Source organism: Telmatherina bonti, assembly GCF_933228915.1.
Source record: "Telmatherina bonti genome assembly, chromosome: 22".
NCBI classification, from domain to species: Eukaryota; Metazoa; Chordata; class Actinopteri; order Atheriniformes; family Telmatherinidae; genus Telmatherina; species Telmatherina bonti.
Genome location: NC_136631.1, coordinates 16,750,190 through 16,773,738, shown reverse-complemented (window position 1 = coordinate 16,773,738; position 23,549 = coordinate 16,750,190). Strand labels below are relative to the sequence as shown.

Sequence of the window (23,549 nt, the reverse complement as noted above, 5' to 3'; positions counted from 1 at the left end):
TATAAATACACAATACCAAAATAGGGTGCAACACTTTTCTTGTTAAAAGGCAAATGGGTGAATGAAAGCGCTCACCATCAGAGACAGATATGTTAATTTGATAGAAGGCAGTGCATCCCACTAATGGCAAAAGATTAGAGGCTGATCAGATTAGGATGACTCTCGAGTGCAATGCTTTTTATTTTTAGAAACCTGAGACACCGTAGAGACACACAAAACCGTTTCTATTGCGGCAGATGTGCACAAATATGCATTTTCACTCAAATTAATATCAGAGAGAGAGAGAGAGAGAGAGATGTTCATCATCTGAGTTGCGAGTCACTTTTGAAGCCTGGAAATATGGTTATTTTTAGAGTTTATCAGGCAGCTGATTTGCTGTGACTGTCTTTACTTTGTGGCCTTGATCAGAAATAAACTGCATTTCTCTCCTCCTCCACCTCCTGTCCCTGTTTGCTTGGCTTCATAGAACTGCAGCTCTCATGTCAGGAGAGCCGTGGTCACCTGCTTCTCAGCTGGCTGCTGTGGGCGCCATGGTAACCGGCCTGTCCGCTACTGCAAGCGTTGCCATGTCAACCACCACAGCAGCGAGGTGGGGGCTGCGGCTGAGACCCATCTGTACCAGACATCGCCCCCTCCCATCAACACCCGAGAGTGTGGAGCAGAGGAGCTAGTTTGCACTGTGGAAGCTGTGATAAGGTATCATAACAGCGTTCATTAATACAGTGACGCATTCACGGCCACGGTTACAGGATGTTTGTGTGCTTTGTTGTGAAGCTTTACCATGACTCCATGAGGAAGAATGAATCACTCTAGATCTGTCAAACTCCCGTCCTGAAGGGCCAGCATCCTGCAGGTTTCTTCTGTCTCCATGCTCCAACACACCTGACCGAAATGAATGAATAGCTTGACAAGAAATTCCATTTGATGTGAATCAGGTGTGCTGTTACAGGAAAACAAACAAACAAAAAAAAAAATGCTGGATTTCTGCCCTTGAAGAATGGAGTTTAACACCCTGGTTTCTTATTATATTTATCTCTTTTAAGCTTTTCTTCTTAAATATATGTTCCTGTTCTGTCTGTATTGTTCTCTTTTTATCCAATCAGCCTCCTCAAGGAGGCAGAAATCCACGCAGAACAGCGTGAGTTTGAGCTGAACAGGCGTCGTCAGATGGGCCTGTCTGCCTCTCACCACTCTCTGGACAACATTGAGTTTGACAACAAGGAGGACGACCAGCACGACCAGCGCCTCCTCAGTCAATTTGGCATCTGGTTCCTGGTGTGTAATCACAAACTGTTGCTTGTCAGGAGTGAGATAAGGGTGTGTTCAGTACATGCCCCATAATTGCTGCTCTGTTGAGTTGTTTTGTTTACATCTGCAGGTGAGCCTGTGCACGCCTAATGAGAACACGCCCACAGAGAGTCTGGCTCGGCTGGTCAGCATGGTCTTCCAGTGGTTTCACTCCACCGCCTACATGATGGATGATGAAGTTGGAAGTTTAGTGGAGAAGTTGAAGCCACAGTTTGTCACGAAATGGCTGAAGACAGTGTGTGAAGTGCGTTTTGATGTTATGGTCATGTGTCTGCTGCCCAAACCTGTAGAATTTGCCAGGGTAAGGTTAAATTCAGGTTTCCTCATCAGACCTAAAACATTGTTGGTCAAATTTGATGAGAATTAAATCAGTATTAGACTGAAGACATGAGTCTGTTGGAGTATTTCAGATAGGTCATTCTCATCCATGCATGTGTTTCCACAGGTGGGAGGTTACTGGGACAAGTCATGCAGCACAGTGACCCAGCTGAAGGAGGGTTTAAACCGTATTCTGTGTCTGATACCTTACAATGTCATCAGTCAACCTCTGTGGGAATGCTTCATGCCTGAGTGGTTGGAGGCCATACGTACCGAGGTGCCCGACAACCAGCTGAAGGAGTTCCGGGAGGTGCTCAGGTACTTCATAACTAATCTGAGATAACTATGAAGTGAATAGTGGTCATCCTTCATTATCAGGGTTAAACTCTTCTATCCATCCGTCTTTTTTATGCGTTTACATTAGCTTGTATTTTGATTCTGTATTCTGCCTGCAGCAAGATGTTTGACATCGAGCTTTGCCCTCTGCCCTTCTCCATGGAGGAAATGTTTGGCTTCATCAGCTGCAGATTCTCTGGCTACCCAGCATCTGTGCAGGAACAAGCTCTGCTGTGGCTTCATGTAAGCCTGCACAGACACACAAAAACACAATGTCCTGTGTTTACCCATCCTGTGGTTCTGTCCACAGTGAGTGTGAAGTGAGCAGGTTGTAATAGAGCGTGAAAGTCTGGGTAGCAGCCCCGCTGAATATGGATCTGGGTCATGGAAAGACACTGAAAGAGATAGGAAGGATTTGCTTTTCATCTCACATGTACTCACAGCTTGCTGGCCTGTGTACCTGGCTCAGTTTCAATATTTCTGTCATAGATCAAAAGATGACTTATATTTACCCACAGTAAAGAGGTCAATATCTAGTCAGAAGGGGCCCAGTGCCCAGGTCTTTTTTCTTGCATGAAGGGATTTTAATGTAACATAATTTTATACAGGGTTTTTGGACTTCAGGAAGAAAAAAAAATGTTTTAAAAAAAAAGGGTCACAATAATTGTGTTTCCATTCAAAGTGGCCAGTTTTGCAAATGTTATGTTTATGTGTCCTCTTGGGGGGTAAAGGTGCTATCAGAGCTGGACATCGTGGTGCCTCTTCAGCTCCTGATTGGGATGTTCTCTGATGGAGTCAACTCTCTTAAGGAACTGGCCAATCAGAGAAAGGCCCGTGCCTCAAATCTGTCCGGCAACAATGGAGCTCGCAGGGTAAGCAGGGCTGTAGTGATAGAAATATTCCTAAAACATATTAGATTTGAGGTTTGAGGGTTTTTTTTCTGTGTCATTGACATTAAGCCACAATTTATAATCTTCAAGAAAAAGTAAAAGCAAATCACTGAACTCAGATCATCACCTGTAAACATGTTATTATGTCAGTTCTTTTGTATTATTTTATCAAACAGTTGTAAATTTGTATATGGGATAAAGGTGTACACATTTCTGCTCATTTTGGCCTATATGTTCAACTCTTCATTGGGATGTGCTGCATGTTGCCATAGTAACCACCACTATCTAAATATAGCGGTCAGACAAGTCTTAATTGAACTTGACTGTGATGTAGATTTATCACTGAAATTAACATCCTAACAAGTGTGCACGCGCCTTTTTTAACTGCAGGATAAAAATAGAAGAGTAAAGGCAGCTATAAATGCTCAGAGCTTAAAGTGAAATATATTTTTGTTCATATTATGTTGGTTTCTTTTGTTCTAGGTGAGTGTGGTGTCAGATCCAGGACGTCGTGGACAGCACAATACTCTCAGCCCTTTCCCAAGCCCCTTCAGGAGCCCCTTCCGCAGCCCACTGCGCTGCAGCCCTTTTAAAAACCTGGGACATGCCACTGGTCACTGTGCCCTGGATCTGGACTGTGATGATGATGACATGAACCTTGGCTGTTTCATCCTCATGTTTGACCTCATCTTAAAGCAGGTGACCACCTTCCTTGTTGTGGAAATGTCACCAATGCTCCCTGGAATCTCAGATTCTTAGAGTTTTTCCATATTGTGCCATAATTAGCTCTATATACAGCCTAGGTAAAAGCTATGTTTGTGGAGACACACACACAATATCACACAAAGTACAATGACCATAATGCCCACTGGTGGGATTCATACTCAACTTATTCTTCCTCTGTTTTTTGGATTCATTCCCCCCCCTGCTGTCGCAGATGGAGCTCCAGGATGATGGTGTTATGCTGGGTCTAGACAGTAGCCTGGGGAAGGATATCGTGGGCATCATCAACAATGTCTTCCAAGCCCCGTGGGGGGGTTCACACACCTGCCAGAAGGACGAGAAAGCCCTTGAGTGCAGCCTGTGCCAATCCAGCATCCTGTGCTACCAGCTGGGCTGTGAGCTACTGGAGAGGCTGACCCCCCGGGAAGAAATTCGCCTGGTGGTGAGACATACTGCTTACATATATTAACCCTGAGCATTAAGCGGATATGGCTTTGTAATGATTGCTCTCGAGGCACCGTGTCCCAAAAGTCAATGCCAGACACGCCATTGTCTGTCAGGTAGAGCTAATGTCTTACAGATTATGCAAAATAAAAAGGATGCTCATCCCCTCCCTCTTTGTAAGCACATCTAAAAAGATTTGTGAATATCACGCTCAGCTACATTACAGATGCAGACATCTTGACATTGTTTATTTAAAAAGATTTGTCACACAGAAAATATTTCAGAAATCTTGCAGCATGTTGCCATGTCTTTGTAGGAACCCACAGATGGTTTGGAGGAAACTTTGATTCCGTCTCAACAGGATTTCTCCCTCGGGGAAGAAAATGGAAGTGAGGAAGGAGACAACCCAAGTGGGACAAATCCTGACAACCCCAGCAACCAATCTCCTGAGAATGCATGTGCGTCCTCGTTCTATAATCAATTCTTAAACAGAACAATGTATACTTTGTCATTATCAATCATATTTCCTGTCATTCTGAGACATTTTAGGACAAATTAATAAAGTTAATATGGTGAATTGCAGCTTTTTAGGATTCATAATACTACATGTTTGATGTCCTACTTATGACTCTGATGGTAAGACATCAGGATGTAAGATTGAAACATTTCTTTGTCCTTTCAGCCCTGAAGAATAATTCTGACAAGAAGTTCTCCTACCAGCAGCTTCCTGTCCCTTTGAAGCTTATATACACCATCCTGCAGGTAATTATTCTGCATATCTGAATTTTAAAGCTGAAGCATGAATACACTGAAGACATTCAAAAGGATGATTTATACCATGGTACACTTTTAGTTATGAATCTTTCTTGTGTTCTCAGGAAATGTCCAAATTTGAGGAACCTGACATCTTGTTCAACATGTTGAACTGTCTGAAGATTCTGTGTCTTCATGGAGAGTGTTTGTATCTTGCGCGTAAGGATCACCCTCAGTTCCTGGCCTACATCCAGGAGAAGATGCTCATCCCCAGGTGTGTGTAGTTGCCACAAGAAAAGGGGGGCTACTCTTTTTTTTCAAGGAACTGTTTAAGCCAGGGGTGTCCAGCTCTGGTCCTCGAGGGTCACAATCCTATACATGTTTTCCATGTATCCCTGCTCCAACACACCTGACTCAAATGAATCAACTATGATACTCAACTTCATTTGCTGTTTGATTCAGGTCAGATGTATTGGAAAAGGAACACAAGGAGAGCCTGCAGGACTTCGGCCCTCGAGGACTGATTTTGGACACCCCTGTAATAAGCTAACTCCTTGACAGACATTTATGGCTATGTCCTCTGTGGTGTTTTTGTTTTAGCCTGTGGTCGATGTTGAAGTCAGAGTTTTGCCAGCTGGCTTCCTTGGCCGTGCCTCAGCTTCTCCATGCCCTGTCTCTGTCTCATGGGGCAGACATCTTCTGGAACCTCATCAACACAAACTTTAACAGCAAAGACTGGAAAATCCGATTTGAGGCTGGTATGAGGTCCTTTTTTTTCTCAACAGTTTCTCATGATGTCATCAGCAGCTGTAATCTTCAGCAGAAATAATATTTCGCTTTTATCACTTTTCTTTCTTGGCGATTAGGAATTAAACAACTGTTTTAGGAAGACCCCCTATTCTGCTTGTACAATCTGTTCCTAAACCACTGCCTACCCCTTCTCGCCCCTGTGTTGCCATGGTTACCGTGCAGCTCAACCAAGCAGCAAAGAGGAATGGTAGTATTTATAAGGCTTTCCCCGCCTTGTGATTGGCAGGGAGTGGCTTTGTGACCTTGACACAAAGACAGAATATCTTGGATAGATTAATGGAAAATGGTAACGCATTGAAATGACAGAGGAAACAGGCACATGGTTGTAAACTTATTAGCATTTGTGCCTATTAATCAATTTGATCAAATAGTTTGGTCTTCTCATTAGTAAAATGCTGTGTCACTATATCAGATGGAAATTCATAATGTAGGCTATTAATAAAATACACAATTATATTTGTGAAATTAATTCAAATAAAAATAAATAAATGTAATGGTTATATTTTGGTCACAAATAAAAGCGATCTGGTCGTTTCCCAGATTCATCCTCTCTCCTACACTGACACCAAGTGGCCACCTTGAGTTTTTCTACTCATTTGCAACGTGATGATGGTCAGCAGGGGTTAATATGGATATCAGTAAACAGAGACAAAATTTTCTATTTTATTGTAAATAAGTTGAAGTTAGATCACCAGTTCCCCTCTCCACCCCCCCAACACCCCAAGGAAATAGATGCTTAAATGGTTTTTAATGACAAAGCGAGAGGTGGTTAAAGTGATGAAATTATGAAAGGAATGTGTGTTGCGCCGGTCTTTTACTCGAAAAGTTACCAAAAGCACTTCTATTGTATAAATAATACAGATTTTGTACCTTTATAGACCTGTAATATGATGGTAAAGCATCAGGAAGTTACAGTTGTGTCTGCTGTACATGAAGCTGGTTTTGAAGTTCCTTATGTCTGAGGGGTCATGAAATAAATAGGAGAGGAAATGTCCTAAACAAGTTTTTGCAATGTGAGATGTTTTAGTGTTATGTTTGAAAAGCCTCTTACATTATCCATCATGTCAAACATTTGTTTTAGTAACTATATCTGCAATTGACAATCAAATGCAGGTTTAGCAGGGTGGCGTTACTTCTTGCTCACAGTGTGTATTTTATCTGATTTATTTCTTACTTTTTACCTATAAAATCCTCACAGTTGAGAAAGTAGCGGTGCTCTGTCGGTTCCTGGACATTGGTGCAGTGACAAAAAACCACTTGTTGAAATATTCCTTGGCTCACGCTTTCTGCTGCTTCCTGGCTTCTGTGGAGGACGTGAACCCAGCTGTAGCCACAAGGGCAAGACTGCTGCTGGACACCATCAAGAGGCCAGCCCTGCAGGTGACCTGTGCTGTTTTACAGACAGCTAAATATGCCTGGCAGAATATTCAGAATTGTGCAAAAGTAAAAAAAAGAAAAAAAAAAAAATGTGTGCTTAAAAAAATATAAATGGAGACATAGTCTGTGATAATAATGGTTGGTATAATAACCTTTATACTGAAAGCAATCTGAACGCTCTTAGACAAACTTTCTTGTCATGATATAGTTTTGGGGAATGGTTCTCCAGGGTTCTCAAAGGATTTTCTCAAGCTCTTCTTTGAATGTTAGCTGCCTTTATTTCAGCTGCATGTTAAGATGATGCCAAACTGTGTTATTGATATAAAGATACTAGCTTTGAGGAAGATTATCATTTATAAAGACCTGTTGACAATGAGTTTTTAGTCCAGTTCTTATGTTATATTATACTTTCTCAGTTTCCTTTAGTTATGAATGGTTTTTATGCACTCATCTTTTTACAGAGACCAGTTCAGGTTTCCATAGTAAAAAAAAAATGAATGGATCATCTGCAGGGATACCCCCTCCCCTTCCCTCCATGTTTTTCTTAAGGATATGAGTTTCAAACTGACCCTTTGCTGTGAATATATATTTGTAGGCTTGCCACCTCTTATGTCTTCCACTTGTCCTGCTTCCTCAAATCTTTTCAGGACAGACTGCTCAATTCAGATTGCACGGCCAGAGCTCACACTTTGATGTGGAGCACAAGAATAATGATGCTGAGCATGTTCAGAGAGAGATACGAATAAGAACAGAGTACTAGAGAGAAGATATACTATGAAATTTCCTCTATTGCTATGTTTATATAGCTATAAAGTTTATATTTGTATATTTATTTTTGTGTCCTGTCCATCTCTCAGGGCTTGTGCCTGTGTCTGGATTTCCAGTTTGACACAGTTGTAAGGGATCGTCCCATCATTCTCAGCAAACTTCTACTGCTGCACTTCCTGAAGAAAGACATTCCCGCCCTTAGTTGGGAGTTTTTTGTCAATCGGTTTGAGACATTATCTCTGGAAGCTCAGCTACATCTGGACTGCAACAAGGAGTTTCCCTTTCCAACCAGTATGTGCTCACTGTGTCACCATTCAGATTTTTACACCTGCTTCACTCGTACTGCTCCTCAGAGAAGCAAAACACCCTCAAAGGATTTCAGTTTAAGTTTGTAATATTTTTTTATGATGTATTTTACAGCCATTACAGCTGTTCGAACCAACGTGGCTAATCTCAGTGATGCTGCAATGTGGAAGATTCGAAGGGCCCGTTTTGCAAGGAATCAGCAGAAGAGTGTGCGCTCTCTGCGTGACAGTGTGAAGGGAAACCAGTCCGAGTCGAAGCGGGCTTTTTCACTTCCAGAGTCGCTGAGCAACCGACTTCGTGAGTGGCAGAAATCAGACCATCAGTTTGAATCCAAACCTTTGTGACTTTAGTTCAGTGTTTGGTCAAATACGGTTTGCAAAGACTTGTTTACATGCTTCATCTGTGTTTGACACAATGCAAGATGAACAATTTAAAACTCTTCAGAAATTTCAAAAAAGTCCCAACCGAGCAAACTTTGCCGTTTGTCTCAAATAACACCCAGTTTTACATTTAGTGGAGAAAATGTGTCAACCTGCATTGCCCTTGCTGGTGTGGTCTCATGGTGCAGCACTTATTTTTTTTTAATCTCATTTTCTTTTCTCTGAAACAAAACATTTCCAATTTAAACCAAAAAGTACTATTTTAGTTTGATCTTTCGACATGATTTTTCCTGCATTTGGGCAGCAAATGATCTTTTTGGAGCCCTGCGGCATTTTCCTTGTTGCCCTGGCACACCCACTATTGTTATACATCATTCTCCTGAATGTGAACATTAAACAATGTGGGAGGGAGTTCCAGGTTTTTGGGAATAACTTTGTTCCTTTGAAATCTCGAACAGCACTCCCTCTCCAGTTCCAGTTCTTGAATTTCCTTCTTTTGTATATAAATCTGATATATTTATAACCTTATACTGAGGGTAGCACAAGCTACAAACTGGAAATGCAAAAAGCAGTAAAAACGATGAAATATAGCATTAATAAGCAATACTTACAAAGATAGCATCCATCCCCAGGGCCTTGCCACCAAGGAGCTTTTTAATCACCTCACTGACTTAATCAGCCAAGATAGCAGAGCCCGCCACTAAATCCTCAGGTTCTGCTTCCTCATCAGAACATGGTCAGTGGGATTGAGGTTGTTTCAGAAGTATTCCTTCCACTGATCAACAACACCCCGAGTCAAGTTCAGCAGCACCCCGTCCCCACTGTACACAGTGTTGATGGTGTGAAACACAGCCCACTCAGTCTGTGTCTCCTGCTGCATGGTTAAAGCTCTGCTTCAAGAGGAAGCAGGACCGGAAGGCAAGATGCAGGTTAAATGCAAGAACAAGGTTTAATCCAAATAACTATCATGAAACACAGACTGAACTGAAAACAAGACAGGGTCACAGCAGGATGAGCTGACAAAGGAAACTGAAAACCGAGTGTAAATGCTCTGAGGGACCAATGAGGAACAGGTGACGTACATGAGGAAATCAAACCAGGCGAGCTGAACGGAGGTCAAAAGAGAATACAATAGACAAGGGAGCTAAACAGAGAAAAAAACGACAAAATATAAAAGGAAACGAGAATAAAAGACCACACAAAAACTCCAAATTGTAACAGATTGATTGAAAACAACTGACAAGTTTTATCATTTTATCCTGGACTGGACTGATAATCCCAGAGGTCCATGTATTTTGCCACCTACAAAAGTCTAATATGTAATCATGGGAAGTATTTTTGTTATATTTGCTATTTGCACAACTCAAACTTAGAAAAAAAAAACTTCATGTAGGAGTGTGCTTTAAAATGTAAGTAAGTTTGCTTAGATCCTATTTTTAGAGGGTGAAAATTTTGAAGGATTTCCCAACGGTCAAACACCACTACAGCTTAAAGGTGGAGTATGTAGGATTTATCAATATTTTCAAAATAGATTAACTAAAGAATAACTACAATCATAATTAGATAGTGTTTTTAAACATGTAGGTTCCAGTCTGTCAATATTTGATGTGTTATTAAATTACAAGTTTAATTAATGACAAAGACCCTTCTTAAATGTTTGCCTACCAGTAAAAAAAAAAAAAGTGCTTTTTGTCATTTGTCATTAATTAAACTTGTAATTTAATAACACATCAAATATGGACAGACTGGAACCTACATGTTCAAAAAACTATATAATTATGATTGTAGTTATTTTATTAGTTAATTTATTTTGAAAATATTGAAAATCTTACATATTCCACCTTTAAAATCAGCTTGAAGTATGTGAGAAATGACCTGCCATTTTAACATGGGTCTTATAATGGAGATCCTGGCCCAGTTTAAGTTCTTTATGTGGGAACAAGAATCGCTCTTTGCAAATTTTAATTGACCAAAGTCTGGCATTGTTTCCTAATGTTTCTGTCCTCCTGTTGTCTGTTCACAACTCTCATTTCACCAAAATGTGTGACAACTTCTTTTATTTATTTCCTTTATTTAACCAGGAAAGTCCCATTGAGATTAAAAACCTTGTTTTCAAGAGAGTCTGAGCCAAGAGGCAGGAAAAAGTATCAATTACAGCAAAGTCACAATTACAATTACTTACAAATAAAGAAAAGCAGTTACAGGTTAAGGAGGCTGTCTCAGATGCTCTCAATCTGGATTCTTTGTGTTTAAAAGGAAAAGCTCCCTGCCATGACATTCAATTTAAGCTGTTTAAGTTTCAGGAACACATCTCCAAACACAGCCGTTGTAGTGGCTGCAAATTTAATAACACTTTGATTCCACAGGAGACTGAGACTGTAAAACATTTTTCATTTTTCTTAAGTTTATGTTTTTGCATGCACATGTTGGATGACTTTGAAGCTCAGAAACACATCCTGTATTGCCATCCCTGCACATTTTCTTAATTTGTGTTCTTCATATGGTTTTTAGCTCTAAGGCTTACGAGGCAAGAGCACTCTGCTCCAACACTTGGAGATATGATAGAGAAAGTCCTGCCAGGTAAATGACAACCCAAATCTGAAACATATAGTACTTTTCACAGTTGCATTATATTGCAAAAAAATAAAATAAAAAATCACACAAGGGCTATTGTTAAACCAAAATATGAAATAGAAATGATTGTTTTTCATTTGCCTCCAGGCTTAAATAAAGTCTGAGACAGGACAAAATGAGAAACAGTTTTGCTAAAAGATGCCACGTCATTCTTTTTGTGTATCTCATTTACATATTGTATTCCATGAACGCACTGCATTGATATCTGTACACTTCATGGTAATGTCTCCACCTTCCTTGACCAGATGAGTTGACTCCCCCACCTCTGTGCTGTCACCCCTCTCCTGCCACTGCGCCCTGCCCTCTTCCCATCCTCTCCACTCTCTTTAGCTCGTTTCCTCCTGCACTTTAACCCTGATGCTTCAGCCCCTCTTGCAGGCCAGACCCCTTCTCCTGAGGATGACACCGTCATCAGAGACTTGCTCCCTGAGGACGCCGGTATCGATCACCAAACCGTTCACCAGCTAATCATGGTGCTCATGAAATTCATGGCCAAAGACCAAAGCAGCGCTGAGGCAGACATTGGCAGCGCCAAGGCTTTTAACACAGTGAAGCGTCACCTGTATGTGCTGCTGGGCTATGACCAACAGGAGGGCTGTTTTATGATTGCGCCTCAGAAGATGCGCACCTCGACCTGCTTTAATGGCTTCATCGCCGGCATTGCACAAGTGACTAACATAAAATTATCTAAAATTATGCAGCAGTTTCTTGTTTTACTGGTACTGTAAATACTGTGAGTTTAATTGTTTTGTTTTTAATTCATTCATTTATTTTTTAGGTGATGGACTACAACATTGGCTTGGGCAAGCAGCTGCTCCCCCTGGTGGTCCAGGTGTTAAAGTACTGCACATGTCCTCAGTTGAGACACTACTTTCAGCAGCCACCCCGTTGCTCCCTGTGGGCGTTGAATCCACACATTCGGCAGATGTGGCTCAAAGCTCTGCTAGTTATCTTGTATAAGGTGCTTTTATATTGTCACGTTTCACTCTTTTTTTTTTTTTATCAGATTCAAGCTTTCCTTGATTAAATAATTCTGCATGTTGCTGTGAAATCACAGCATCTCAGGGTATTTCAAAACAAGCTTGCATGCTGAATTAATAGCATTTCCAGTAAGTAGAAGAAAATAACTGTCGTCTGCTACAGTACCCTTACAGAGACATGGATGGCAGTAAAGTGGTCCTCCATCTGATCTACATCACCATCAACACGCTGAATGCGCAGTATCACAGCTGTCGCCCCCATGCTGCAACAGGACCCCTCTACAGCGATAACTCCAACATAAGCCGCTACAGTGAGAAAGAAAAAGGTCAAACAAAATTATCAATGTTTTCTTGCACAGCAGCCGACCTATTATTTGTTTGCAGTGGATGAGCCGGATGCAACCAATAGGATATACAGTATTATTTGTTGACTGTAATACTGAATATTGAATTTTGATACTTTCAGATACAATGGATATAAATAAGGATAGAAGAAGAAACAAAATTTTCTAGTGTACAATAAGATCTTACTGTATTTCACAAATCCGGATTCTAAAACGAAAAAGAAGAGACGTTCTATAGTTTAGAGATTTAAATGTTACATTAACGCGTACTTTGAATTTCTTTTTCTCCATAACAGAAGAAGACAGTGTATTCGATGAGTCAGATGTTCATGACACACCCACTGGTGCTGCAAACAAGGAGTCTCAGACTTTCTTTGCTCGTCTGAAGAGGATTGGCGGCAGCAAGTCGGTGAAGTACCAGCCAGTGGAGCTGAATGCCAAGAAAAGTACGAAACTTTCTCAGTTAAGCTACGTATCACAGTACATCAGAGTTTTTTTTTTTTTTTTTTACAAATATTTGTCTTGTTTCTTTCACATGCAATTAGCTATTTTTATTTGTTTGTGTATCAGGTGAAATTGAGCTGTCTGAGTACCGTGAGGCGAGTGCCCTTCAGGACAGCATCCTGCACTGTGTGAGGGAGGAAAGCACAAGGAAGAAGCGGCTTCAGGCAATGCACAAACAGAAATCCCTGGACATTTCCAACACAGACTCCATCCTTTTCAGTCTGGACGAACACCGGAGGAAATCCTGCATCGATCGGTGTGATATGCAAGTACCCCCTGTGGTCCTGCCTCCATCCTCCGCCATGTCACGTAGGCATCACGGTAAGGGATCTCCTGATGGCTCATCAGTGCGGGTTGATCCCGTGGACAGGCGAGGTTCTCGTGGTGGCCAGTCTGACTCATCCAAGCCCGTCATCCCAGAGGTCCGCCTCAGCTGCATGGAGACATTTGAAGACAAACTGGATCATGACTCGCTTGAGGGATCAGCACAAGAGAAGGAAGATCAAGACCTCATTGACCTCTCATCTGACTGCACCTCGATTCCGGAAAAGCACTCATTGTTGTCCATGTCCGACAGCGACTCCTTGGTGTTTGAACCTCTTCCTCCTCTGAGGATTGTGGAGAGTGATGAGGAGTTTGATCTTAGCACTATAATCAGCTCCAAGTTTAAGGGAAGTCCAAAAATTTCGGCTTCCCCTGCAAGCAGCAGCACTTTGCGTCTGTCTCCTGTGGTTCAGGTGAGTGTGGAGGACTGTTCCAGTGAACAAAAGACCTCAGAGCAGGTAGGGGGAGAAGGGGTCTCACTGCAAGATTTAGTAAAAAGGAGACCTAAACCTGTGACTCCCAGCAGTTCTCTGGATCTCCCTGAACGTCCAGAGAACCTCTGCCATGAAAGCCCCCTGACTCTGAAGCAGAAAAGAGACCTGCTTAGGAAGACCCCAAATGTCCCTGACACCTCGATAGATGACACATCGGTGACCCCTGAAGACATGCGGATGGGACCTGGTACGAGTCCCTCTGGCAGGACTATCTTTCTGGACATACCAGAAGACAAAACAGAGCTACTTTCCTCGCCAGAGAAAAGCAAAAGTATCAGCAATGATGATGAAGAAGAGGATGGATATGATGAGGAAGATGATGACATGGGCGATGAAGCTGATATCGACCCAAAACCTGACAATGCAGACGACAACGATGAAGCCGAATTTAAAATCCAGATCGTTCCCCGGCAGCGAAAACAGAGGAAGATAGCGGTCAGTGCCATCCAGAGGGAATATCTGGACATCTCCTTTAACACGTTTGACAAGCTGGGAGGTGAACAAAGCACTGAAACTGGTAAGAGAGGAGAGAAAAAAAAACCTATATAATTTTTTTGCCTTTATTTCCTAAATACTCATTCATCTTATCTTTTTGCTTGTGCTTATTGTGGAAAACAAAAAAAGGATAAAAATGAGGAGATGTTCACTGTCGATTTTATCATTTATGGTTCAAATAATTGAAGGAAATTCACAAAATGAACGTGATTAAAGAATACAGATAATCTAGAAAAGTGTCTGTTCAGTGAACAAGTTTAAAAACAAACACTGAGTGGCCTTTTGGGTCCTCGGGCAACACTTCATGAAAAGCATGCACAATTTTGTAGCTAAAATGACAATCGTCTCAAATGTCACCTCACCTATAAAGACTTTTCCATGCAAAAAAAAAAACCTCAACAAGAAGGATCCTGGAAGACTATGACCTTCTCTGAGCATATGATCATTTATATATTTATTTATTATTTATACAGCATCCTTCCGGCTAAAACAAGACAAACTATTCATCAATGCACAAATAAAAAAGCAGCATCTGTGGCGGTTTGACAGGAGTATTTTTGGATCAATTTGACATTGTCAAACTACAGTGTTCATGGTTCTTTAGTGACACAATGTTGGTTCCAAACAAGCCACAAACTGCAAAATGTAAATCTGTCTTCCACTGAAGATGTTTAGTTAAAGAGAAATGGAGACATCCAAAATGACAACTGGTCTCCTCAGTTTGCTCCCTTAACTCTCATAGAGTATTGTTAAAAGAGGAATAGTTGCAACATAGTAAAAGTGAAAATACGTCCTTGTACTTTTGGAACATATTGCAAACACAAAAATGCAAATAAGCATAAACTTAAATCAAATATAAAGACAAACAAACATACAAATATATTTGTGCTTCACTCTTTTTGCACAGTTTTTGAATAAATAATGGTTGCAAATGACTTGAAAATAACTGTACTGTGGTCTCAATCAAATTATTAACAACACCCCAACTCTGTTGAAAATACATATAATACAATTAATATAAACCTTATAGACCTAATATAGAAGAAAAAAACAAATAAACAAATAGCCGATCTTAATGTAACTAAAATCATCATGTTCCACTAAATATCTTTGTTCATCAGCCAACAAAGCCTTGAATGATGATGGATTTAGTAAAAACATACCAAGACTTGGAGCTTTCTTTCTCGACATTTTGGTCAATTTACACCTCACAAACCACTTTTAAGAGAAAACTTAAAAGTTTTCATTCCAAACTTTCTTTTAACTACATTTTTGTTTTACTCTATTTAACGTCTTAAATTAAATTCATTTTTCTAATTTCTTTTTGAGTTATGTCTTTAAAAAAATCTGTGTGATTGTGATTTTATTTCTTTTCTGAGCACTATTTTGCATGATTTGTGCAAAACGTTCTTTAAAAAATATGTTTTTCAGTTGTGTCACCATAGTAACACTCATGTTATTATCAGCATCATTGCTATCACCTACAACACATCCCTTAAGTCATTTCCCTCCCAATCACTCCAGCTTTTTGTTACACCAGCAGTGGGGAGCCCTTGTCCTAGAACAAATCCTGCAGGTTTTTTACTTATCCCTGGTCCAATACACATCAAATCAAATGCGTCTGCACAGTGATTCATTTGTTTGAATCTGGTGTGTTAGAACAAGGAGACATCAAAAACTTTCAGGACTAGTATGCATGCAAAATAAATAAGCAATGCTTATTTATTCCCTTGACAAATGTAATCTTTTCTTCCTTGCAGTTGTAGAAATAATCCCTTAATTGTCAGTTTTTGTTTCTTTTTTTTTTTTTTTTTTTTTATTAAAAAAGAAATAGCTAAATACAAAAAAATAATAAATATAGACATATACATACTCATGTACACATCTGCATATATACATACATGCATGTATATTAGGCCTGTGACAATATGCTTTTGTCCCAATTTGATTTGATTCTGATTTTTTGGGTGCCAATTTTATTTAAATTACGATTCTCAGGATTCCTTGTTATTGCTGATTTTTATAGACTATTCTTGATTTCAATCAGCAAAAAAAACAACACAGTTGCCAGACCATCATTCTGCTGCTATAATGCCCAAGAAGACAAGTAAAAAGATCAATAAAAACAGTAATAATGACAAAAATCTGATAATGGATTATTTTTATTAATTTGAAAAAGAAAAATGAGTTTTGAACAAAAAAAAAAAAAAAAAAAAATCCATTTTAAAATTGTGAAACAAAAAAATCCCAATATTCGATTTTTCAATTTGATATTCCCACCTCTAATACATATACATACCTACATACACTCACAGAGACAAAGCAGTGACATATATGTCTCTATAGGTGACCATACACCTATCTATAAATGTATACTCTCCTAAATAGTTTTCATACCAGGAGTTTTAAAATCAAACCAACCTGCAAACTATGACTTGATGTCAGAGGAAGTAATGCGATAAAGCATGTAACTAAAAAAGTTGCCATTAAATCAGCACTAACCACTGTGCTGATGGTAGGCATTTGTTCAGCATTTTTGCTGAGTAATATTATAAATTTTCTGGCACTGGACGGCATATATTCTGATGCCAACACCCTGCCCACCGTTCATTTATATTGCCTTGCAGATCACAAAGTTATGTCTACCTTGGAAAAACCACGAGAATCTGCCTCAGCTCCCACTCTTGAAGCTGTTATGCCTGAAACAAGCCATCGCTCTTCAGTATCAAGTAGGATGCAAACACTTCACCACAGATTCTGTTCAATACGCTCAAATTCTGTATTTTATTACTTTTAAAATAAGGTTTGTTTAACTTTTTGTCAGAACAGAAAACATATTAGATATAAATTGGAAATATATCCATAAAACCAATTAAATGAAGACAGCTAAAAATGTAACAAATCATGAAACTATTGCTCCTCTGACAGCTTGGCTGAATGCATTAATTTTGTCCTTGGAATACAATCTCAACTTTATTGATCATCTCTTTTCATGTCTCTCACCCATTCTCATGCAATCATACATGCAAATGTTGTCTGTAAAGTAGAGATGAGTTTTTGCACACACTTAAATCTACATGTCTGACCTCTAGCTCAGTATCGTCAGGTGAAACGAGGCTCTCTGGGAGCTCTGACGATGAGTCAGCTTATGAAGAGACAGCTGGAGCATCAGTCTAGTGCACCACACAACATCTGCACCTGGGAAACAGGTCAGTTTCTGGACTTTTCTCTGTTATAGTCCTGAGGATTCATGTGGATGTGGTAACACTTGGGGGAAAAAAAGGCAACTCATTGCCCAGTCGCTGAAATCAAACCTCACGCAAATACATATTGTTCCTTGGCAGGTCCTACAAAGACCAGCCTTCTCTCAGCACCAAGCACGGTCAGCATGTTTGTTCCTGCACCTGAGGAGTTCATTGATGAACAGCCTACCACGATGTCTGACCGGTGAATTAATCTTTCATTACTCTTATCTGTCTTAAAAAAAAAAAGTGGCGTCAATACTTAATCCAGTCTGGTGTATTTTTTTTACATCATGCCCAAGGTGTCGGGACTGTGCGGCTGTGCTGGAGGAATATGATGAGGAGACCCTCGGCCTTGCCGTGGTAGTTCTTTCAATGTTCATCCACCTCAGCCCTGATTTGGCTGCTCCTATGCTTCTTGACATCATGCAGTCTGTGGGCAGGTAAAGCACAGCGGCTCCTGCAGCAGTCCATCTACACAGCACTTCAGCATTAAATTAAGTTTCATAACTGGCTCTTAGAACTCATGCATAATTCATTCCTGACTCCTAATCTGCTACTTTGACTCCTTTCAGGCTGGCATCTAGTGGCAATTTTTCTGGACAAGCTGAGAGGTATGAGAGTTTAAAGCTGTCACGCAAATGTGCTCAGATATTCCCAGTGCTTATAGATGGGTTAATAATACATGTGAAGAGTGACAACCTGTCCAATGCAGACATTCTCCCTCTGATGTTTTGCAGTATGTTGATCCCAGGCAATGTAGCAGGAGTGGCCAAGCAGTTCCTGCGCTGTATGTTTCACCAACTGGCCCCGAACGGCATCTTGCCCCAGCTTTTCCAGAGCAACATCAAAGGTCTGCTTATTTTAAACAATGAAAAGTCTGTTATAATATGGTCCTGTTGAGCATGTTTTTCCTTTTTATTTTATAGATGGGAGCTTTTTGCGAACTCTTGCATCTTCTTTGATAGATTTCAACGAACTGAGCTCTGTTGCAGCTCTCAACATGTTACTGGAGGTGAGATTTGTCGTCCTGTGTCATTTAGTTATTTAACCAGCAGGGGGAGCTCTTGTTAAGAAGAAGCTTTTGTGTATCTACAGTCTTCAAAAGCTTCTTTAAAAACAAAAAACTCTTGCAACCTGCCATACGCTGCACCACTGTGCTACTTTATTGTTATCATTAACCCAAAGTAAAGGTAGACAACAGGAATTTATTTATGCATCAGCTTATCTAAGCAGTCATCTACACTCAAAGCGTCCTCTATCCCTTCCCTCATCAAGAGCGTTGTGATTGATCAGGACTGAATGATCAGTTAAATGGAAATATCTTCGCTTATAGAATTTCGTTATATAACCCTGTTATGGTTTATGCCTCTGTGCCCTCCAGGGTTTGAACAACAAAAAGAACCTACCAGCAGGGGGCACAATGCTGCACTGCCTGGACAACATTGCTACCTTTATGGAGGCTCTCCCCATGGACTCTCCTAGCAACCTGTGGACAACCATCTGCAACCAGTTCCAGACCTTCCTCACAAAACTGCCCTCTGTGCTTCCTCTGAAGGTAGATACCAACTCTTCCGCTCACTTAGTCATGGTCTGATATGGTTTAATGTGATTACGATTCAAGGAAAAGCATCTAGCAGTGCCCTTGTCGGGTTCTATAGGAGAGTCTTAAAGCTGTAATTGATTTGACTCTGACGCTTTTAACCTTGGAGGTCAAATTAGCGTGGGGACCAGATCCAGGGATATGATCATGCACCTCTCTTTTTTTATTTAGTCTTTTTGTTTTTGCTCTTCAAAGCATGATAGCAATTCAGATTGGCCAATTGATTTTGTGATGTTTCGTTCATCAGTGTCCAATGGACTCCAGTTTGAGGATTATAATTTGTCTTCTGAAAATCCCAACCACAAATGCAACTCGGGTAAGTTTGAGGAATAAATTTACAATATCACTTTGTTCAAAATTTTGCCTTTGATGTGTGATATTTTCTCATGTTTCATTGTCTTACAGAGTCTCCTGGAGCCTTTCTCCAAGCTGTTGAGTTTTGTCATCCAATACGGCACTTTCAGTCTGTCCTACCTTGTAGAGCTCTGCGGACTATGTTCCAAAGCCTTCAACAAGGTAAAGTCTCAAAAAGAGTTAAACTCATTTGCAGGATTGAAAATGTTGAGCTGTTGTTTCCTGGCCTCTCACTTAATCTTAGAGGCTACAACTGCTTCTCTCACTCTTTAGTCAGCCAGAAATGTTGCCATGTGTCACAGATGATTAAGTAAGCAATCAGCCAGTATTGATTGACATGATTAGTCGGTGTGCTCGGCCTGAGGATGCACAATGTGTTTCTCAGTGGCTGTCTGAGACAGAAATTGAGCCGGGGTTTTCTGCACTGTTTGGGCAGATGGATCCTCGGTCCTCTGCCACTGTCAGCACCGCATGTTTTATGTCTCCTGCAGTATTGATTTTCTACTGCCTCTTTAATTCTTCACCTGATGATATCCGCATTTCAAAGCCGAGAGTTGCTACGAGTGATTGCTTTTGGATGCAGTCCTGTGGGGTTGTTTCCTGGCAAGGTGAGGACTCTGGGAAGACCATGGGGATTCAGTTAACCTTGGAGGTCATGTTTAAAGTCAGGCTCTGCAGATGTACAAAGGTTTGCCAAATCATGCTCCATTCGTCACAGCTGCACAAATGGTGCATGAACACCCCTTTTGATTAGCTATTTACCAAACGGACATGCTCCATTACTCCATTAGCTTCTAATTAAGAGAATGCCCTGTACAGGTATGTGTATGAACAAGCCACACGTTGAGAAATGTCAGAGAAAGCTCTGCATTTGGCATGAGTGACAGAACATGTGCTCACTTCTAACATAAGCAGACATGACTGTAAAGGTAAAGAGAGAAGCAAACTGGAAGCCAGAAGATGACAGTATGGTTTGTAAACAGGCAGATTGGCTTTGTGTGGAAGGGATGAACAAAGAGAGCAGCTTGTCCTCAGGGAGGGAGGAGGCAGCCTGACAGCCTCATCTGAGCTGCCTGGGACTCTGGGAGGAGAGATCTGGACTGGCCTAAATCTACCCCTCAGCTTCACTATTCTCTGTCTCCCTGGCTCTCCTCCCTCCCCTCCCACTGCCTGTCCTTCTCCCTCTATTCAAGCTACAGAGTTTATGCTCTTCGCGCAGCATGAGAAAGGGAGAGTGATAATAGAAAAAGGCAGTCTTGCTGCATCAGTACATTTACTCCACTCTCTATTTCCTTGCATCCAGGAGAGAGATAAGTTCTACATGTCCCGCATTGTTGTGTTAGAGCTTCTGCAGGCTCTCAAGTTCAAGTCCCCAGTGCCCGACACAAACTTGTTACTGCTGGTCCAGGTAAAAAATATATCTTTTATATGTCTCAGACATCCATAAATCATCATGCATCATCTTGAAAACAGTTGTTAAATGTACTGTGGATGTTGCCAGTTTGTTTGTGCAGATATCGGCACACGGCTCGCAGAATCCACCATCATCCAAAAACACATGATCTCAACGCTGCCGGGGGTGAGACTTAAATCACTTTGTGTTAAGATCTTATTAAGATCAGCCTCATAAAACAGCAGGAACTACAAATAGACTCAGCTGTGATTTCTCCTTGAGCATAAACTGCTTTTGTTGTCAACAGTGTACAACAGCAGCGATGGAGTGCATGAGGCAATACATTAGTGAGCTCCTGGACTTCATAGCAGATATGCACACACTCACCAAACTTAAAGTAAGTTTTGCTCCTTATGTGAGGGCCTGAACTTGCAGTTGTTTTTTGGCCATATTTTGTCCAGTCTGATCATTTTTTCTCACCTTGAACTGGTTATTCAGAGCCATATGAAGGCTTGCTGTCAGCCACTACATGAGGACACTTTTGGGGGCAACCTGAAAGTGGGTTTGGCACAAGTTGCAGCCATGGAGATCAGCAAAGGCAATCACCGTGACAACAAAGCTGTAGTCCGTTATCTTCCCTGGTTGTATCATCCACCATCCACTATGCAACAAGGGTAAGAATGTTAAACTATTAGCACACCACATTAGTTTTGTGCCATTTCAGACTTTAAGATGTAAACCAACCATCACATGGATCCTCCTTATTTTCCAGGTTCCTTCAGCTTCATACTTCTCATGTAATCAGACAATTAGGCTTTCATCTCTGTTTGTCAAAATATAATTCATGACAAACTGACTGTAGAATAATTGGAGTCAAAGAACTGGTTTTTCATTGTCGTGTTTTATGTGTTATAGTACAGCATAAGATTTGTATATAAACTATATCAATAATGAATCCATCAGCTCTGAATGTCATGTAGAGTCATAAATTGCATAAAGTACAATTTAAGATTGCAGATTGAGCTGCCATATGTGGATAAATCACATAGTGTTATGTGATTATACACCAGATAAAACAGAAATGTGATTTATGTAATAAAAAAATGTCTGGTTTTTACACAGAACATTTTATCAAAACAAGATCAATATGCATTTATGTTCAAAGGTAAGATTGCAGGTCTGAGTTATTTCAGGACGTTTTTTTTTTTAGTTCCCCCAGTCTCTGAATAATTTACAAGGCTTGCTCTAAATAGCTTTTACAACAATGAAAAAAATAATCCTTGTAAAAACTAGTCTGACTAAAATAGAAACTACAAATATCAGCCTGATTAACCAAATACGAGGATGATAGATGTAAAAGTTGTATTTCAGGCGATTTTTTCAACTGGATTTCAACTGTTTTTTTCTCTGTAGGCCAAAAGAATTCATTGAGTGTGTGTCCCACATCCGTCAGCTGTCCTGGCTCCTTTTGGGTTCCCTGACGCACTGTGCCCTGCATCAGGGCTCCACCTCCTGCATGCCCATCCCTCTGGATGCTGGCTCCCACATCGCAGATCATCTTATTGTCATCCTCATTGGATTCCCAGAACAGTCAAAGGTCTGGCTGAAAGAAAACCCTCCATGTAGTCACACCCAGATTTTGTTTATATGATCAGGTTTTTTTTTTTTAAATCCTTCTTCATTTTGTTCTCTCTCTCTCTCTGTTCCCAGACATCAGTGCTACACATGTGCTCTTTGTTCCACGCCTTCATGTTTGCCCAGTTGTGGACCATCTATTGCGAGCAGGCAGCTGCTGCTCCATCCCTGCAGAACCACAACCAGACAGAGTTTTCTTCTACTGCCATTCTCACCGGCTTGGAGTTCTGGAGTCGGGTTACACCCAGCATCCTTCAGCTTATGGCCCACAACAAAGTGGTAAGTGCTCATCAACTTATTGTTTTCAAACAGGAAATTAGATTTACATTTTTCTTTGATATGATGAGGGAAAACAAGGTTATGTAGATAAAATCTTATATTGAATTTTTATTTGTCTCTCAGATGGTAGAGATGGTGTGTCTTCATGTCATCAGTTTGATGGAAGCCCTACAGGAATGCAACTCAACCATCTTTGTCAAGGTTTACTTTCATTTAAGTGTATCTAAATATGAATACCACTGCACATGTATCCATTTACATGTACCCTAAAACTTTTTCATCTCTTTGACTTCCATTTAGCTTATTCCTATGTGGCTACCCATGATTCAATCAAACCTTAAGGTAAGACTCTAACAATTAAAAAGTAACTACGAACTCCAAATCATTTTAAGGGAATATTGTTGTCATCTTCTTTTTCTTCCTCCATCAGCATCTGTCTGCTGGGCTGCAGTTGCGTCTCCAGGCCATTCAGAACAGAGTGAACCACCAGTGTCTTCAAGGTCAGACGTCAGGAGTCCCACCATTTGCCCTGCGAAAATGGCTCCAGTGCACCCAATTTAAGATGGCTCAGGTGGAGATCCAGTCGTCTGAGGCTGCCTCACAGTTCTATCCCATGTGACCTGCTCTGAGCTCACTGCTGGGGCCTCACAGCTGCATGCATCTGCTGTGGCTTAAACCCTCTGACCAAAAAAGGACTTGGATGTGAACTGATACTTTGTTGGATTCCTTTAAACTGAAATATTTTCAGCACTTTTGGTATAATCCTTGTACATGCACTGGAAATCTATGCTATTTTAAAGTACTAGATCCAGGACTGATGATAAAGTGTTCCCAGTCCTGTGTTGGGTAAATGTA

At 40.7% G+C, this 23,549-nt stretch overlaps 1 protein-coding gene across 1 annotated transcript in view; it reads left to right on the top strand.

Annotated features, from left to right (window-relative positions):
- The window catches only part of unc79 (unc-79 homolog, NALCN channel complex subunit), a gene marked incomplete at both ends in the record, with an annotated part of 38,399 nt that extends 15,086 nt beyond the window's left edge, over positions 1 to 23,313 (top strand). The window contains 41 exon segments of the mRNA XM_079261586.1: positions 467 to 696; positions 1,104 to 1,275; positions 1,379 to 1,609; positions 1,754 to 1,944; positions 2,082 to 2,205; positions 2,694 to 2,834; positions 3,336 to 3,551; positions 3,790 to 4,017; positions 4,336 to 4,477; positions 4,702 to 4,781; positions 4,898 to 5,046; positions 5,373 to 5,530; positions 6,781 to 6,962; positions 7,817 to 8,018; positions 8,148 to 8,330; positions 10,925 to 10,993; positions 11,378 to 11,715; positions 11,826 to 12,008; positions 12,191 to 12,353; positions 12,668 to 12,817; positions 12,942 to 14,210; positions 16,816 to 16,917; positions 17,281 to 17,423; positions 17,425 to 17,505; positions 17,508 to 17,635; positions 17,733 to 17,873; positions 18,006 to 18,044; positions 18,171 to 18,283; positions 18,360 to 18,445; positions 18,815 to 18,988; positions 19,281 to 19,349; positions 19,439 to 19,549; positions 20,691 to 20,795; positions 20,889 to 20,966; positions 21,088 to 21,177; positions 21,279 to 21,454; positions 22,194 to 22,377; positions 22,491 to 22,694; positions 22,818 to 22,895; positions 22,995 to 23,036; positions 23,125 to 23,313. Coding sequence (XP_079117712.1) covers positions 467 to 696; positions 1,104 to 1,275; positions 1,379 to 1,609; positions 1,754 to 1,944; positions 2,082 to 2,205; positions 2,694 to 2,834; positions 3,336 to 3,551; positions 3,790 to 4,017; positions 4,336 to 4,477; positions 4,702 to 4,781; positions 4,898 to 5,046; positions 5,373 to 5,530; positions 6,781 to 6,962; positions 7,817 to 8,018; positions 8,148 to 8,330; positions 10,925 to 10,993; positions 11,378 to 11,715; positions 11,826 to 12,008; positions 12,191 to 12,353; positions 12,668 to 12,817; positions 12,942 to 14,210; positions 16,816 to 16,917; positions 17,281 to 17,423; positions 17,425 to 17,505; positions 17,508 to 17,635; positions 17,733 to 17,873; positions 18,006 to 18,044; positions 18,171 to 18,283; positions 18,360 to 18,445; positions 18,815 to 18,988; positions 19,281 to 19,349; positions 19,439 to 19,549; positions 20,691 to 20,795; positions 20,889 to 20,966; positions 21,088 to 21,177; positions 21,279 to 21,454; positions 22,194 to 22,377; positions 22,491 to 22,694; positions 22,818 to 22,895; positions 22,995 to 23,036; positions 23,125 to 23,313 — 7,134 coding nt within the window.
- Between the last annotated feature and the right edge of the window lie 236 nt (positions 23,314 to 23,549).